The sequence below is a fragment of the Dromaius novaehollandiae genome, chromosome 3 (genome assembly GCF_036370855.1).
Source record: "Dromaius novaehollandiae isolate bDroNov1 chromosome 3, bDroNov1.hap1, whole genome shotgun sequence".
NCBI lineage: Eukaryota > Metazoa > Chordata > Aves > Casuariiformes > Dromaiidae > Dromaius > Dromaius novaehollandiae.
In genome coordinates, this window is record NC_088100.1 from 61938708 (window position 1) to 61957881 (window position 19174).

The 19174-nt window shown below is 38.3% G+C and overlaps 1 protein-coding gene across 2 annotated transcripts in view; it reads left to right on the forward strand.

Annotated features, from left to right (window-relative positions):
- Positions 1-14314, forward strand: part of ENPP1 (ectonucleotide pyrophosphatase/phosphodiesterase 1) — a 71103-nt gene extending 56789 nt beyond the window's left edge. For both annotated transcript variants that reach the window (XM_026120296.2, XM_026120286.2), the window contains exons 17-25: positions 605-692; positions 3769-3944; positions 4498-4549; positions 6767-6918; positions 8169-8304; positions 9369-9449; positions 10491-10623; positions 11395-11551; positions 12467-14314. In XM_026120296.2, the coding sequence (XP_025976081.1) occupies positions 605-692; positions 3769-3944; positions 4498-4549; positions 6767-6918; positions 8169-8304; positions 9369-9449; positions 10491-10623; positions 11395-11551; positions 12467-12634 (1143 nt within the window). In that variant the 3' untranslated portion in view covers positions 12635-14314. The remainder of the gene's footprint in view (positions 1-604; positions 693-3768; positions 3945-4497; positions 4550-6766; positions 6919-8168; positions 8305-9368; positions 9450-10490; positions 10624-11394; positions 11552-12466) is intronic.
- The last annotated feature ends 4860 nt before the right edge of the window (positions 14315-19174 follow it).

Below are 19174 nucleotides of genomic sequence, written 5' to 3' on the forward strand. Positions count from 1 at the left end.
CTCAGGAAGGTAGTGCAAGGAGAAGAATGAAGAGCTGCAAACCAGGGCTAGGAGCTGGGACTTTGCAGTGGCTTAAGCCATTTAAAGCATCACTACCAACAAATGTTTATGCAGCCTCAGATTAAAAGCTTCCAAATTGTTTACAGGACAGGAAAATGTAAACAGTTAGTTTATGTTAATAACAGATAGTTATTTTGGCTCAACATTTTGTATTAAATCTCTTAAAGTAATTTAATTTTAAGAAAATTAATTTAACTTCTTCAAAAGAAGGAAAGAGAGCAAGGAACTTCAAAAATGACTGAAGTCAATTTTTTCATAAATGACTGAAGTCAGCTTTTTAAAGGCAACAGTGAGTCAGAATCAATTTTCCTAATATTTATTTACTATTATTTTTCAGATTATTATTCAATCTTTTAAAAATACCTATGATTAGACATTTTATTGGAAAAATTTTTAAGAAAGACCTGCTTCTGAGTTAATCCATATTACGTTGCTAAAGTAAAGTTTAAGTTCTTGGAAGAAAGCACTCTCAGAGTAGTAGGATATTTTCCATTCTAACTCTTCTGAAAAGGAGTTCCACTTTACTTTTCTCTGTACATCCTAGGCTATATTTATTGGCTTTGGACCGGGATTCAAGTTTCATACTCGAGTAGATCCATTTGAAAATATTGAAGTCTATAATTTGATGTGTGGTAAGTACAGTCATCTTTGTTCAGTAAAACATAATCTTTAGGGCATTATAAAATATATTTAAAATGAACATTTAAGTGCTTGTAGAAATTTGTCTGTAAGGCTTACTGCTGATTTTTCCAAATAAAGTTGTTGGTATTTCTGAGAAAGATCCAACTTGTAAAGGACTAACAGATGACTGGGCTATATACCTGTCACTCCTGATACCTGTATTTTCCACTGATTATTATTTATGTTCCACAGACTCTGGCTTTTCAAAACTGACTACTTCATAATCTCTCTCCCGTCAAGAGGGGACACTTCCTTTCTCTCTCATTTTGAACTAAAGGCTTAATTCAATATTAAATTAATCACTTAGGTGACCTTATTTGGGCAATGCAATAACTAATGGGCACAGTAATGAATATGGGTTCAGCTGCTGAGCAGCTCATTTCCAGAAAGTCCGAGTCATGTGTCCTTCTCTCCCCCTTAATACATTTGATCAATTCCATGTACATTGTCATGTATTTTCTTATTTGTTTTCTTTTACCATGGTTTTAATTTTTTAGTTACTTGATTTATATAGTTTTACATTTAGTTAATTAAAATCTAGATATTTAATTTTTATTTACTTGATCCATGTAATAAACTTCCTCTCAAATTCATCATTGTCTGTGTTACTTGTTCAATTATTGTATTGTATCTTTTAATACTAGATTTGGGTGTTTCCCCATCTGTTCTCATTGTTTAATACCACACCTGTTTCAAGTAGATTTTTTTGTCTTTGGACTGCAGGGGTCTTGCTTGTTAGTCTGTAGTCTCGAGGCTTGAGTCTCATTCTAAAGCTCATTGTCTCTTCAGTTGCATAGCTGTAGTAATCAAGTTTCCTGTTTCTCATATGTACATGGGATCACTATAGAATTCATAATTTCTGTTTCATGCAGTCTGCTTGTGTACCTGATACTCACTGACAGCACTCTCCACATACAAATTTTATCAAATAAATATTTCTCACTTTATTTTCTGTCACAGTACAGTTCACTGCCCTAGAGATGTAGGTTTTCTTTCTGCAGATTAGACACCTTGCTGCCCTCCTTGGCTTTCCACTTGAATACAATGTCCCTTACTCCCTGTTCCTTTGACCCTTTTCTTTTCCTTCTTCCTGTATTTCATGGTTTTCAAGAAGTCTATCATGTAGTTCTCCCACTTTTGGATTTCGTTTATTCCCGTTGAGGTCTTCACCTGTTTTCCATTATTTCCTGCATCCTTCTCTCTCTTGCCAGGGTCCATACTTGCTCTAACACCTGCTTCTGTGAGAGACAATATATTACCAAAAGATTTGATCCAGAAAGCACTTAATGGGAACACTGCACATGTTTGAGATCAGTGGCAATATTCAGGTACTCTGTTTAAACAATGTCTTTGCTGGAATGGGAAACAGAAGCCATTGCCAGGAAGCCTGTGTCTCACAGGCTATGCTGTCTTCTCATGTCGTAGCTGATTTCCTTGAACTGTCTTCTCATTCTACCCTGTTCCATCCTGTATATACTGCATGGGAGGGGTAGAGTCCTTACTGGCATCTTGGTGAAGCAAGTTCAGTGGCAGGTCAGATATTTCAAGTGCAGTGACAAAGGTCTAGATTCCTCCATCATGCATGGAAAGAGTTGAACAACAGAGTGTGCAAAAGCCAGCACATTAACTGTCTGATAGAAAATGATGAGGTGAGGCAGCTTACTAAACCTTCTCCTTTCCCAGTGCTTGGGTGCCTTCTTCTGGACTGTAGGAAGGCACCTTCTTTCACATGTCATTTGGGGCCCTAGGATCCTCACAGAAGTGCCAGACTGTACCTTCTAGCAAAGTATAGCCAGGGAAGAGAGATTGCCTGCTTTTTATGCAGCATCCCAACATTTCAAGCATGAGCGCCAGATATGTACAACTGATTGTGTTGCCTGACTAGGGGAGTTTCAACTCATGTTTTCCAAGAGGGTGTCCAAATTGCCTGACTTAAGGTTTTCTGGGGCATTGTGAGTGCCTGGACACTCCACTTTTAATGATAGGAAGATAGACAATGTAGTTTAGCTGTTGAATTGGGGACCTGAGTCCCAGGCTTGGTTCTGATTTATTTTTCCACTGTTTTGTGTGATGTATTCATTTGAACAGGAACTACTAGGATTAGAAATCTTGTCTTATTCTCCTTCCCAAAGCAAAACAGCTTCAGCTGGTGGGAACGACATTAAGATACACAGAGTGTCACAGTGCAGAAAGAAGTGTGTTCCATTCACCCACAGAGAAAGGAAAGTTCAGTTCTGAACTCCTGTGCTCTGGGTGAGTGGTCTAGCCACCAAGATTTTGGATAAAAGAGTGTTTCTTCAGCTGCTGTGTTTTGAAAACATTTTATTTCATAGGTTTTGTGTGAGTATGAGTGGAGGAACAATGAATCCATGAATCCTAGTCAGGATTAAGCATGAGATAAGGCTTGATCTATTCAGCATCAGGAAAACATCTAAAGTGCAGCTCTTTAGCTGCTCGAGTAACTTTCATGTCAGAGATTTAGCATTTGTGAGATACAGATCTTTTCATGGTTAGATCCAGCTTATGGATTTTGAAGCTTAACACTTTGGACCTAAATGACAAGTAGAATCTATGTTCTGCCTTTTAGGGCTTTACTCTGTAGTTATAATTATTAACTGAGGCTTATGTATTAACTTCCAGATAATTAAAAAACAACCCCACCTCAAAACTTAATTGTTACTTAGCCATTGGCTTCATGTGCCTGAAATTCATGTTTTATCCACTACTGCAAGTTCGGATGCTGCAAGTTCATTTCCCATTAGATGTAAGCCTCTTGCATTTTTTGTGCTTTTTCTGTCCTTCCTTACAAGTAGACTAATTACCATCCTGAGCTCTAGTTAAGAACATATGTGTTTCCTGTTAAAGGGGTTATATTGCTTTCTCTTTTGGCTGTTATGAATAGCAAGCAATGCAGCATCATTGACTCATCCATACCTGTAACAATCCATAACCGTAATCACAGTTTAAATTGTAATACAGCAGTGTGGCCTTTTTCATCTCGTTAATGTCTTTTGAATTCTTTCGTAGATCTGCTTGATTTGAAACCAGCCCCAAACAATGGAACTCATGGACGCCTAAACCATCTTTTAAGGAACCCTGTTTACACCCCCCACCATCCCAAAGAAATAAGCCTTCCTTCTCAATGCTCAGCTGTGGGACAAAGAACCTTTTCAGTGAGCCTTGGCTGCTCCTGTAAGACCGCTGTAAGTACTGAAGTGGTTTAAGTTGTGGAGGCAGGGGTCTGTGTTGTATTCAAACAACGAAACTGTGGATTCTCTAGTGTTTGTTTACCCTGTAACTTTGCTGCCGTGGTTCTGATCCAGTGCTAACTGGTATCAGAATCAGATCTTTGCATGGATTACTGAGGGCTAATTGCATTTGTGTATTAATTTTTGCCATTCACTCGTGTAAAGTCATGTCCAGCTCTGAAGAGCCTGGAAAATGATCCAGAAGCAAACTTTGCTGGGGAAAGCATTAAGTTCTTGCTTCCTTCACTTAATGATGTGGAAATTTCCCTTCTGTGAATTTGTTGTGTGTTTGGGCTGTGGTTTTCAAGACTGTAGATTTGTTTGTGGCAAAAAGATTCTGCAAATTCTCCATCACTGTGGTAGACATCAGTGAGAGTTCAATGTACAGATAACTTGTAAGACAGACATGTTACATTTGTTACTTTATTGTAAGCATAATAATGGCTGGTAATGTGCTTTATAAAAGATGTAGCAGAATCTCAGTGGTTTTTTTCTTTCGTAATTATAGGGCTTACCAGTGAGGGATTTTCATCAGCGTTTAAATCTCAGTGCCACAGAAGGTAAGAATTTTAGATAGTAAAAGAAAATGGTAACAAAAATATAAGAATGATTAAAAATATAAGATATTGAGAAGTTTAGACATCAAACATCTCAAGTACATGAGATAAGTTTCTTTAAATTATTCACTAAAACTGTAGCTCTAATATATGTTAGTGGTTCAAATACAATCCTACTGAACTGTTTGTTCTAAAATAGATGTTTGTCTTTATGCATATATATTTGTCATATGTGTTATCTGATACTTTTGAATTTTCTAGCCATAAGTAATGAGCAATCCAGGATGGGAATCCAAAGTGGTATATGCCAAAGTATCTGATGAGAAATCCCTGTAAATACTGACATCATCATGGCAGTATACTTTCAAGAAGCATAAAGAGTATTTTACATGGTCTAGCAGTTAAGATCCGAAGTTGTTGCTTATTTTACTTAATTATGCTGCATTTCCGTCCTGTGAATATACATGTGGAATGGTTGAGCTGCAGCTTGTAAGACTGGATTTGCTCATGACTCATAAAACAAAATATACTATTTTGAGCACAAAGCAGGTAAGACGGTAACTAAATCATGAAAACTGTAACTCAAAATGGAATGTAGCTCTTGGTGCTAATATCTCAAAAGATGAAATCAAGATGATTAGATTGTCAGAAAAAGTAATAGGCTGATACGGACCTTGCCGTGTGTTTGTTCATAAAACCTTGTTCTTCCTTATGCAAATAAATTCTGTATTTGGCTACATCCAACTGTAGCTCGCTATTGAGAACTGGAGTTATATGCTAGCTGCAGACAGGATCCAGCAGTTGGCCTTTTCCCTCATCAGTAGAAAAATAAATGTCATAAACTTGACATTTTTTGTGGTGTGGAGTTATTGTGAAATAATTTCTAGTATTCATTATTTTAAAAGAGGAAAGAACTGGACCCAATTGCTTTGAAATTGTAGAACTACATAATTTGTGGATGGCAGTGATTTATTTAATGGAAAAAATACTTTGAAAGCCTTGGTGCCCTTCTTTATAACTCCGGTCAGATAACAGTTGGCTGAAAACTTTGGCAATTTCAACAGAAAAGTAGTATTTTTATTATTTTGAAATATTTTCATGATGTGCTAGTTTTCCTCAGAGTTTTTATTTTACATCAGAGAACTTGAAATTTGAAAACATTACTTTTTGTTTGTTTCTAGTTGGCAAAAATTAAATATTGAGTGTTTTGATGAAATTGAAATCTGCCTTAGGGAAAAAGAAGTCTGAAATTTACCGTTGTTTTTTGACTGAAGCATATGATTGCAGGAACATGTGTTTCTTATTACCTTTTTTTTCTTTTTTTTCTTAAGATAAATGGCATTGACCCTAAAGTAATTCTCTTGATGAATCTGCTTTTCTCTTCAGCTTCTCTCTAATGACTTCCTCTGTTCTGATCCCACATAACTTCTTTCTGATACAGTTTTAAAGGAATGTCTTCACTCCTCCATTGGATGCAGTAGTTGGCCAATGAATGTAAGCAGGCAATGTCTTAGAGACAGGTCTGCCAGAAACCCCGCGCATCTATCTGCGCATATGCACAACCATGTTGTGATATCATACATAAAACATTTGCACGTTTCCTTTGATGTATGCAGACTTTCTTAAGAGGTCTGGTCTGGACAGAGGGAGATGAAGGAGGAAGCTTTTTGATTACGACAAAGCAAGCTCATGCACATCTGAAAATCCAGCCATTATATTACTATATTATTTGCTTAGATGTCTTCATTTCTTAGTCCTTTAAATGTCACTTTTATATATAGCTTTTGGTTTCCACTGAAATAGGCCTTCAGCAGATTTCAAATCACATCAATTGTTTACTGTCCCAACTATCCATTAAATAGCTTCCACATTAAGTGTTTAAATCAAAGCACAAAGTCCTTTAAGACTAACTTTGCAATTTAGATTCATCTGCTGTTTTAAATGGCAAAATACTTTATTTTAAATATGAAGTTCAGTTCCACAATGTAAGTTTACATGGCAGATATCATTATTTTACTTTATACTGAGATGTCATTTAATGTATTGCCTTATCACAGGAATCATAGCTTTGATGCAAGAATGAAACTTTTTTTTTTTTGTTCCATTACTTTGACTTCTTTGTTTGACAATTGGAAATTACGGCAAAACTTAGTTATGCAGAGCAGGAAGGTGCCTAACAACCAGTATCTATTGAACTTGTAACACTTATTTCTATTCCAGATAAGATAGAGAAACGTACTTTGCCTTATGGACGGCCCAGGGTTCTGCAGAAGAAACATAATTACTGCCTCCTTTACCATTACCATTATGTGAGCGGATACAGCAAGGATTACAAGATGTCTCTGTGGAGTGCATACACTGTTAACAGAGATGTAAGTATCTGAAGGAAGGTTAGAAACACCCTTGAAAGGGAAAAAGTTGAAATGTCAGTTATTCCTAAATGCCTATTATTGCTGCTCATGATATTCTCTCCCAGGGAACTATCTAGTTTTCTGGGAATATGAAGACGATTCTCATATGAACTTCTCTTTCTTTCCCTGTATTAATAAGGAGTGCCTTTGACTCTTTCCCCTTGCTTGGAGTGAGCTGCAGTTTTGCTTCCAGAACCAAGCAGATTCAGTAGGAACAGTGAGGAGCCTGGAAATCCCTTGTAGCCATAACCATTGATGCAGAGGCCTTATGAACCTGCTTGGCCATGTAGGTCTGCTGCAACATGCTGCCAGTGCTGTCCTTAAAGTCTTGTCTCAATACAGGTTTCATGGTCTCAAAGCAGTGTTCATGGTGCGGCAGGGCCCTTTGGGAAAGATAATCTCTGGGCTATCTAGAGCCATTCATGCCTTGATCCATTTGTTCTATCAGAAAATTATCTTGGTAAAAAAAGATAAGCTGATGGAGCAATAATCTGGCCTTTGCTGTCCTGAACCTATGCTACGATGTGCGTGTTCATGCAGAGCACTGATCTTGTGAACGAAAGTTTTTCAGGTTGCTTTTCCCATTCAGAGACAATTTAGATGCCATATCATGTTCAAAAGAAATTAAAACAATAAAGGATACTTTTTGGGTTAATTCCTTGGGGATCATAAATTTTAAATAATGACTGTTATAAGTAAATCAGACTATACTATGGCAAGGTTTGCTTGATCCTAGGTATTTTGTGAGATAAATGGCATGAAGCAACTAGTTTCTGCAGCAAGTTGCACAGTGGAGAGAGATGGCTAATAACACATCTGGCTGCTTCTGATTTATAACAAATCAGATTTGAAATATTCCACAAAAAACAAAATCCTATATCACAAATTTGCTTTGCCCCCACAACTTCTCCCTAACTGTGATCACAGATTAACAGGGACATCTGGTTTTCCTTCTGGAAGGAGAAGTTGTCCTTAGTTCAACGAAAATTCTGCAGTTCTGTTCTCTTTATTTATAAAATATATGAAATAGGGTGCAGGTTGTTTTCCATTGGCAAAATACGGAAACAACTCTTGCACCTTACAGTTAAGTCTCTTTGTACTATTAAAGGGAATCGCAGCTAAATATTTAGAGTTTTGTTGTCCCCCACACTAGAGAATTACTGCGAGTTAGCTATACATCTTACCAATGATACTTTCTTCTCATTCAATAGGACAAATGGGTTTCTGCTACAGAAGATATCTCCAGCTGCTTACACAAGGATGTTCGAATTCCTTTTAATCATAACCAGACATGTTTGTTTTACAACAATCATCCTCTGCTAACCTACGGATTCCTTTCTCCTCCAAGTAAATACATTGCCTTCCTTCTACAACATATCTGACATAATTTACAATGTTGTAGGTGCATTCTTTTATAGGTGTTCCTGCTAATTAATTGGAGTATGAAGCAGTGACTGCTGAATTATCAGCTACATAGTCCACTTCCTTTGGCAGTTCACTTTATCATATGAGAAAGAATAAGCAGGCAGTTGGCAGGATGCCTGAGGTCCTTTAATACTTCATGAAAGCTTATTAATGTGTCAGATTTTGAAAGCGGCATCTCAGAAGAAACTGGAAGGAATGTGTATACATTGAGACAAGTCTGGCAAATTAGCAGATTGGCAATTCACTTCATATGGTAGACATTAGTTGCAATTATCCAAAGTTAAATGGAATCTTATCCATTTTATATCCTTAAGGAAGCATCCTTAAATTAAAAACAACCTTGATAGGTTTGTTTTCTGTTTGAAATACACTGTTGTATACCACATGTGGTCTTCAGTAAAATGATTCAGTGTTTGGTCTGAAGAACGTAGATCTGGTTCTCAGACATCCTGAAAAACGTTTAGCTCTTTAGAAGCATTTAGAAACATTTAGGAGTAAATTGTATGTTAACTGTTGCTGATCTGATTTGGGAGCATTTTACATTGACTTTACTGCATAAAGTACTGAGTAGTGGAAAACTTAAACATTCACATCAAGTTCAAAAACATAATGTGCAAAGTTCAGATAGAGCTCATACTTTTGCACCTCAATTCTCCAGGCAGAACACCTTGGTCGGATACTCATGAAGTGATTAAGGAAGGAGATGAAATTTGGAAGCCTGTTCTGATGTTTTTAAATCTCATGGAAATGTGTCCATTTTATATCTGACAAGTGCAATTACAGTTGTTACTGATAAGATTACTTTATCTAGGACCTGATTCAGCATGTACTGAAGTTAGCATTTAGACCTACATCAGCTTTGAAAAGGAAAGTCAGGTCAGCCCCACCTTAACATTGTTACACTGATCTTCAAACTTGCATGCAGTTGGCATTTTCATGCTCTTAAAGTAACAAATCCAATCAATTAATTTTTTTTTATTTTTTAGATTTGTTGACAGATGCAAAGAAACCTCACTATGATGCCTTACTTACCAGCAACATTGTGCCAATGTATCCTGCATTTAAAGGTATTTTATTTGTATGCATATTAATATGCATGTTTGAATGCAAGAAACTGCTGATTTTGCTTACTTCCAAATCATGCAAAGGATCGCTGATTCAGCTGCCTTTGTAAATTAAGACCTCCCCAGACTTTGGACATCAGTAAAAATTTCCTTGGAGTGGGATGATCAGTCTTGTGAAAAATGGCTCACCATTGTGAGCTCATGATTCCTAATCACTTGGCTCATTACACAAAAGCCTAGTATAAACATCTTCATTTAATATCTATGACATTTTTTGTTCACATTTTCCTACCTACACAGGGTTTTATACAGAGTGTCTTCTAGAGAACCCAGTGGCCAGTTACATAATTATGTGCATTAAAATAATTTACAGTTTAGGAATGCCTCAAAAGCTCAGATGAGTTTTGAAGAGGGAGTCTGTGGTCTCTGTTGCTAAGGAAACAGGAAAATAATCATGTCTCTATTAGGGAAGCTGGGGAGACATGGGCTTACCTGGGTGAGAGTGAACATGTGATGGTGGGCTGAGGGAGTTCAAGCATATTCCTGGGGAAAAAAAAAAAGGAATAAGTATGGTACTTCCTCTGGGCAGAAGAGATCTCCTTTTGCATAATGGAGCAGTGGTCCACTCTTAACCCTAATTAACAATGTCATAGAGGTAAGGAGAGGTTTCAGGTAAGTCTAAACTGAGGGACTGAGAAATACTTCCCAACTTGTGGAAGTGGGGGTACATGCTGGCCACGCTAACTTGAAAATGGGACAAGATGCAGGCAGGCATGGTTTTCTCTCACCTTCTTTCCTCTAGCCTCTGCATGTCTTCATTTCCATGGAAAGAAATCCAAGATCACAAGGGAGCCTCACTGTGCCTCAGTCTGGTCTCTGGTTAGGGTGACTGTGAGACCAGAATACCAACGGATACTGTTGCCTGTACAGTTTAGTTTCATAGCTTATCATGTCTGTTTGTACTCTACTGAAAACTCTCTGTGCAGTTATTTTAACAGCTTCTACTCTGAGATGATGTGTGCCACTTCCATTATTGTATTTCAGTGTTATGGAACTACTTCCATCAAACCCTGCTGCCTGAATATGCTGCATCCAGAAATGGTGTCAATGTAGTCAGTGGTCCTGTGTTTGATTATGACTATGATGGGCTCTATGATACCCTGGAAAAGGTGAAAAGGTATGAATCTTTCACATTCTAATGCTTTGCTTCTTTCCTTCATTAGTGGTCATAAAGTTGTTATGATCCTTGTTATCAAAGAAAGTGTGTTGCCAAGATGGGGCTCTTGGCAGGTTATATTGGTACAGAGAGAGCCGGTCAAGTGGCCCCAAACAGATACAGAACTGTAAAGCTAAGAGATAAACAAACACAAAGAGAAAAAACACCCTAGAAATGTGGTATCGTAAAACCTGAAAGTAAGGTGTAAGAGAAGCAGTTGTATCAGGAGTAATGTCTGTTAGCCTGAAATCTTACAACATTGCCTCTAGAAGTGGAAGAGGCAGGAACTTATCCTTACTATCATGGTTGATACTTCCTGAGTCTGGGTAGCTGGCAGTGTTTCACTACTAAGCTGTCAGTACAAACACGCTAGTTAACTTCCAGTTAGCAAAATGGGTTCAATGTATCAGACAGATGACTCAAGCTGAACTCTCAGCTCAACTATCTGCTCTGGATTCTTGCATATTTTTATGAAATCACAGTTTCTCCTTGTGAAACTGATTTTTTCAGATCAGCCTACAAGCCAAACCTGATTTGCAAAATTTTAATCTGGGCTATAACATCAACTTTGATGACAGCTGGAATTTTCTTTCCAGGCCTAAGTTTTCTTTAGACTAAATGGTGAGGTAGATTACTAAAATCCATCTGCTAGAGTATAGCTGATTACTGTGTCATTTGTTCTTTTTGCAAGTATGATTTGGTAGATTTACAGAAAGATCTTCTGCATTTCAGGCACCCTGGTAATTCGGAAGTTCCAGTACCAACTCACTTCTTCATTGTTCTGACTAGTTGTAAAAATACTTCTCAAACTCCTTTGGAGTGTGAAGAGTCTTTAGATACCTTGCCTTTCATTGTACCTCACAGAGAAGATAACAGTGAAAGCTGCACAGTAAGTAATCTGTTCAGTTCCCATATACAATGAAGCCAGGCCCAAGTTTGTTTTGCTTGGATATTAGTGATTAAACTGTTTTGTGTTTTATCATGTCAGCAATCTTGAGAGGGAAGACAATATTTTTGTAAACCTAATTATTTTGAAATATTCCTATCTGCTTAAATGTGAAAACAGAAGTTCCCTGTTCAAAAAGCAACATACCTAGCTAGAGGGACTGAGTCAGAGTGTGTTGAGAGAATCAGTGTGATACATGCATAAATTTCTGTAGCAGAAATATCCAATCTTAACAGCCGAGAATGGTGAAGGATTTTTAGGAGAAGATGGGTCATCCACAAAGAAAATTTAGTGGTAGGCCACATGCCTACTCTAAAGGAGAAGACAGATGTTCCTGAAGAAAATCAGTTGCTTCTAGTTCAAGTAACTTCACATTGTGTGGTGGGAATACAGATAGCTATGCTCCATATAAACTAGAACAAAGCATGGAGAGTGTGCTCATCTGTGTTACAGAGAACAATTACACAAGTTACTGCCCAAGTCAAGCGTAGCTCTCAGCAGTAGTTTTATAACTACCAGAGATGGTGGATAGATGTTGGACTTGACCTGGCATTCCTCACCATCACCAGGTTCCACTGGTTTAGTTGCAAGTTCTGTGTACTTGAGAAAGTAACAGCAAGTACTAGCAATTTAGGCAAACTTGTAACTATTTAGAATCTAATGCTCTCTACTATTTTTTTTAAAAGTTTGCCACCAGTTACAGTTTTCTGTCTTTGTCTTTTGTCTTTCTGTCTTTATAAAACATTAAAATACCTTTTGCTGATTGATTAAATGTGTGTCACAGGAAAAAAAAGAAAAAAATTGTAAAAATTAAAAAAAAAAAAAAACCAAACCACTTTTCTTTTTCTGTCTCAAAAGGATGGCAAGTCTGAGTCCATGTGGGTTGAAGAGAGAATGAAGTTCCATACAGCCCGGGTCAGAGATATAGAATTACTTACTGGACTCAGCTTCTATCAAGACAGAAAACGGCCAGTATCTGAGATTTTACAGTTAAAAACATATTTACCAACTTCTGAAACAGTCTGATTTTTCCTATAGAATGATGTTGTCTATTTCAAAACTGATCTATAAATAGACTGTTTTAATTAATACAAACTTTTTTTAAAATAAGCTGGAACATTTATTGAGAACTCTTGACCAAAATGCCAGTAGGGAGAAGAGTGGGTATCTCATTTGCATCTCAGGGACTCCTGATGGACTATGTACAATACAGGATGACAGCTCCTGTCATTCCCACTTGAATGTGGTAGAACCATGTCCATTATTAAATGCTACCAGCATTTGAACATGATAGTTTGAGACACTGAGGGGAATATCTTTTACATGCACTGAAGAGGGAGAAGTTTATAAATCATGTATTATGATCAATATTCTACTTTAAAAATAGAGGTAATTGGCAAATATCTTACAGTTCTAGGAAATAATTACAGTGTCAGTGACTGGTGTATCTGGGTGAAACAGGAATTACATTCTAAGCTTTGGGTATCTTAAAATAATGCAGCGATATATTGAGGTTAGCAATAAGATTGATTCATGAACCTTCCCCAGCATGGGATAGACTTCTAGCTGAACAGGCTGTTCTGTTAACTAGGAAGTACTAGGATTTTGCTGTCCTCTAGTGGCTGCAGCACTGAATGAGAAGTTGATGGACATTTTGCCTATATGTGCATCATCAGAATGAGTAGGAATATGATGCATCAAATCACCAGGAAAATAATTAGAAATTAATTCAGGAAAATCTCTGAGCTCTGAGAAATAGTTATCTTCAAATTAAACTTAGATTTGATTAAGAGATTTTGCCTTCTTGAAGGAAAGATATCTTTTTAGGCTTGGTTCATGATTTTGTCATTTGTGGTTTTGATATCCCATTTTTGTCAAGAAAAGATATTTTTGCATTAAGATTGTTGCCTTAGTTAGAATGATAGGATGACCTTCTGTAGTGGCAAAGGTTTTACTCCTCATCACTACAGTAAATACCCAGAGGCCATTCAGTTGTCCATTGGCAGCAAATGATCCTAGCTGTGTTTTTAGCTGTTCCTTTAGTGCTATATCATCCAAATTCCAGCTTACGTAAGTTACCTTTCTACAGGTATGCAGACACTGCCAGATGCAAATCCAGAAAAAGCATGTAATGAGCTTTCTGGGAAGCTGTCAGGCCACACAAACAGCTGCTAGAGGCACTCAGGTGTATAGGAACTCCCTTCTTTTCCAGTACACATATTATCACCTTTGCAATTCACCCACTCTCTCTAAAGCTGATGAGCCAAGATTGGCTCTGTTATGTATAGAGTTTGGCATAAGCAATTATACATTTCTATTTTGCTCATTTAAAAAAAGAAAATACATCATTCACAAGTATTTTAGCAGAATGAAGAGCCTGTGTCTGAGCACTAAGCCAGTATATCTATCTTAGAGCTTAGTCAGGCAATGTTGGTTGGATTCAAAGCCCGCTGATGTCAATGGAAGTTTTTCTGTTAATGTCGATTTGAGTGAGCTGAGATCCTGGGACCATTTTCTCTTTTTAACCAAATGTATTTTTCTTGATCTTCTGTTACAAGCATGATCTTTTTTTTCCTAAAGTAGTTTCACTGTGTGAAATTTAAATGTGTTATAGCAACCTCACATTTTGACATGACTGTGACAGCATTATTCAGTGTAACTGCTTTGTGCCATTGGCTTTGACTAATAAAAACATCAGGAGATGTATGCTGTTCATGACACTTTCTGTACCAAGTTCTACTGGCTAGTTAAGTACCAGTGCTGATATATGACACACTATTTCACTTTTTTGTTGTTTTTTGGGTTTGTTTTAATCCTTCTGTAAATTGGTTATAACCTTTTCCTCTAACTGGAATGGTGAAGTTAGATTCACTAATGGGAGAGGAAACTAGGAGGAAAGATGGTCAGAAACCATGATGAATTGCTCCCCAAAGTAGATGTGGTGAATTATTCTAGCAGCTTCCTTTTGTCACAAATAAGAGTGATCAGTAAAGGTAACGTTTGCTAAGCCTGACTGTGGAGAAATAACTACATTATCTGACCTTCTGATAAAAGATGGAGCTTGGGAGAGGGAAACAGGAACATATGTAACAGTGGGAGTAATACTACTGTTAAAGCATGGTTAGGGCAAAGTAGTAGGAAATTGGTCATCTCAAACCCTTTCAAATTAAAATGGTTCCTGACCATCATGCCTGATTTCACCTGAGAGCTTGTGAGGAGTTGCATACGTACATCTCATTTATCAAGGTTTTTTTTGATTTTTCAGGTTGATATAGAATAAAAATCTAATGCAAGAGATTTGCACTAATATACCAATGATTCAGTAAAGTAGGAGAATTTTACAAAATGTTGTTACATTTGTTATTTGTGTTCAGCAGATCTTCATCAGAGAAGGGAAGCAATGCTGATTTCAATCAAAAGGCATAGGTAGCCTAGCTTTTGTGTAAAGATGGAACAGATAAGTTTTAGGGAGCAAATGACTGCTGGTTTGACCTATAGAAGATCTCAGAAGGGAGATTGGCTAACATGGTCATCAAGACAGGTAGTGTTCCAGAGGGTGTGTTCCAGAAGCCTTGCCAGAAAATGACAAGTCAACTTGACAAGGAAGAGATCTATTCTCACTTAATCTTGGTGTATATAGTCTTGCCTCTTTTATCTTTTCACCTCTGCTTTTTAGAAACATTTGTAATTGTGTTGTCTATTTCTTATTGTTGTGAATAAATGCGTGTAGGCGTTTTCCCCATAACCTGACTTGTGTGAACTAAGATTTTAAAGTAACTGGGTGACAATAAGGCATATCTCACTCAAAGGTAGGATTACCATTTCATCTAGTGCATCTTAGGAACGCTAGTTTCCTAGCATGCTACCTAAAGTTTCTAGGAGAGAAGTCTGTCCCAGTTGCAGGTATGAAGGCCAGATGGAAATAGGAGGACCAGAAGAGTCAGGTGTATGCTTGCTGGTGCTAGTAATGGTATCCAGTGATTGATCTTAGCCCAGGATGGGTAATACTGGGCTGTGTTTTTGAAGCCTGAGAGACCCCAAGGAACATGCTAGAGCCACCATCAAACTGATAATTCTGTAGCAAACCTACAGCTTTGTCTACCTGGATACAAAATATTTTTTTATTTCAGCTGGTACTGTATCTGAGCTCTATTGAATATTCTTAGTAGGTGAAACTGGAAGGTGTTGTAGCAGCACTGTGTCATGACAGGACCGTCAGCTTGTTAACATCATCTGTTGTATAGTCTGGCCTCTTATAGGCAAAAAAGACAGTGGAGAGGCAGTCCACAGGCCATCGGTCTGGATGTGTCTAGTGTGTCACCAGGCATTCTCAGGTAAGGCACTAGGAGATGCTGTAGGTGGCAATTAGTGCCACACCTATATAGACAGGTGCTGAGCTGTCTAGATAAGCATCAGCTGTGGTCTAGAGACCAATCTTGGTGCAAAAACCAATGGAGACATTTCCCTGGATAGCTTAAGGCAGGCAAGTGCTTGGTCAGAAAACTATTGCCATCGTGCCATTTAAAACTTTGAATTGTAGAGATACTAAAAAATCAGAAAAGTAGTCATGGAAAAATATTTTGGGATGACTTGTGCATCACTGCTGATGCTTGAAGGATACAAACAAACCCTTTGGGTACTCTGAGTTGGCAGGGACTAAGAACACAGCAGGCAAAGGAGTGATCAGAGATTTAGGAAAACACAACCTGTGAGTAAAGACAAAAGAAACCCTGTGTTTGTTTAGTCTAAGGAAAGGAAAGCTGAGGGAATTTGTGCTGGGAGCCTCTGTAGAGGTAAAAGTTTGTTCCAGAGTGGACCTAGTCTTTTGACCACTATGGGACGCAAAACAAATTATACTAGTATGTCTGTGCTCAGGCAGTCTAACATCTGCCCAGCTCCCTGTTGCCTAGTGACTGACTATAGGACCTCAAATAGGACTCAAATAAGGACTTAAAATAGAAGGCAGGGCCCTGAACTCTGGTCTTTAAACCTTAGTTTCTCAATGCTCCTGTCTGATAAAATGGAGATAACAATGAGAGCTGCATGTCTGTTGTAAATAGGTTTTGAAGCACTCTGGCCGTTCCCATCTCTGCTACCGCTGCAGCCATGCTGGTGCAGATGTCTTTGTACCCATGCAGCACACCTGATCCAGGAACAGTGCCAGGTGAGAAATAACCCAGAGAGAGAAAAAAAAAAAAGGAAAAAACCCCTAATATGTATTTTTGGCTAGTATCTGTTCTTTGCCTGGGTTCATTGCATAGCCTCAGCATAACAGAGGAGTGCGCAATGGGAACAGTGAGCAGAGGGAGGGAGGGTGGAATAGCAGGAGCTGGTTAAGTTGGTGCTGCTACTGAATGAGGAGCTCCCCAAGCCAGGCCTTCAGACACAGATCACCAAGGAGGTTTTGTTGCCTAAATCTCACCTGGCAATCTGGCCTTCGCACCCCAGTGAAAACATTTCTTCTATCTGCGGAGGAGTTCTGCATAATGTTCAATAGCTGTGAGCTCAGAAACATGTTTAACAGCCAGGAGTTAACAATATGCAGAGTAAGCTACTCAGTAACTGAGCACTGTTTATTTGTGCAAAGAATCAGGCATATTGTAAAAGAGTAATCTGTGATAATGTCATTAAGGACAATACCAGAGTGATTACCTAATTACTGCCAAATGAGGGTCACATTCTAGCACTTCACTCTGTTTGAGGATGTAATTTTGCAATCTTAAAAATGCTCCAATAGTTTATCTATCTGGGGGGATAGGTTGTGTGAAAGTAATACCTTATAATGTGGCTTTTCCACTCAGTTTCTTCAGGTGATATATGTAATCAGAAAGAATCAAAAAAATGTTTTCCTTATGTATGTATAATTTGCCAAATTAACTAGCTCTGACTTTCTGAACGTAAATGTATTTTTGCTAACAGATGCTAAATTTATGCCTCCTTGAACAGCAACTGGTTGCAGCCATGCTCCTTCTAGTGTTCTTGATGTAATTTTGATCTAGGAGCTCCCTTGAACCTTTTATAGATCTGTAAGTTACAGTGTGGCAGGAATAACTATATCATGACAAGATGAATTATCTTTATTAAAGAAGTCAATGCAATATTCAGAAATGTGAGTTTTTAAAATCAGTCAGTTGTCTTTCTTCAGAAGAGGTTGTTTCAGGACAGGCCTATATGAAATTTTTGCCAACAAACTCGAAGTGTAATAGATTTCTCTTTGGCTTGTTCAGCTGCTAAATGAAACTTGTATTATTCCCTTCATCCCACACTGCCACAAACAGCTTTTTAAAGCTTAAAAAATGAAAACTTGCCTCTCTGTAATGTGGGAGAACCAGAAAGTGTCTCTGTTTTGAAATTGTTTAGCATCAGTGCCGTTAGTCTGGTTTAAGTGTATTGTTTCACATGCAAAGGAATAATTTCAACAAGAGAGACTCCCCCGAGAATGTACTATAGAGTTAGGGCACTTGCCTACGTGGTCAGAGATCTGAATTCAAGGGTTTGCTCCAAATCAGGTTCCATCATGTTTTAAAAAGAAAATGAAGCCATATGTAAACCCCTATATTTGAAAAAGGCCTTCTCTAGCAATTGTGTTCTCAACATATCTATTATATGCTACAACCACTGTGTCCATCCCAATACATAACAGTCCTGAAAACTGTCATTTGGTGATAGCACCTGCTAGAGGCTGCCCTGTCTCATCCAGTGAGTGGGTGGCCTGGGTTTCTGGCTTGCTCTAGTCTGAGGAGATTTGAAGTGCAAAATTATCCCTTTAAATGCAAAGTTATAAGCTAGGCTTGGCAAGTTGGGAGGCACTACCTCCCAGCTGCATGGGAGGGCACCCACGTTTCCAGGAAAATTAGATTTGTGGGGCCGGAAGACAAAAAGAAATATAAGAGAAAGCCTAAATCTGTAGCTCTGTGGTTTAGGACACTCAGCTGGGAGAGCAGGATCTGATTTCTGACTGCTCTTCTTCCAAGACCTGCAGCAAAACTCAAGCCTGTTTTTGAGGAGGCATCTTGTCCAGACCCAAAGTACCACAGTCAAGTCAATGCTTCGGGGTCACAGCACTGCAAAGGAAAGCATTCATATGACACGATAACAGGGGAACTGCTGTAATACTCTGTGCCCACACTGGCACTCCACTAATGAGGTTAGGACACCATCCTGTGGCTCACGGCAAGGGCTATACTAAGCTCTTTTATCATTTTTACCCTGCGGAAGCATTCCAGGGCATAACTAGTGTGAGCCCAGCCACTCATTAAAGCAGAAGTTCCCAAATATTTTTGTTTGGGTGCCAGCATTGCCAATGGCAGCAGCAGCAACACCTCCTGCTTACATTCATAGACCCTGTGGCAACGTCCAGCTGTCTGGGAAATGTTGGAGTACCACTGTGAGGTAGCTTGTGTACCATGAGTGGTACGTCTACCATAGTTTGGGAATCTCTATATTACAGGAAACCAGTCCAGGTTTGGCATCCTGTGACTCAGACTCCCTTGGAAAAGAGTCAGTCCCTCACTGAACCGCTGTGAGTCACCACAGCAGCCCAGAACCTCAGGAAAGGCTGCTATG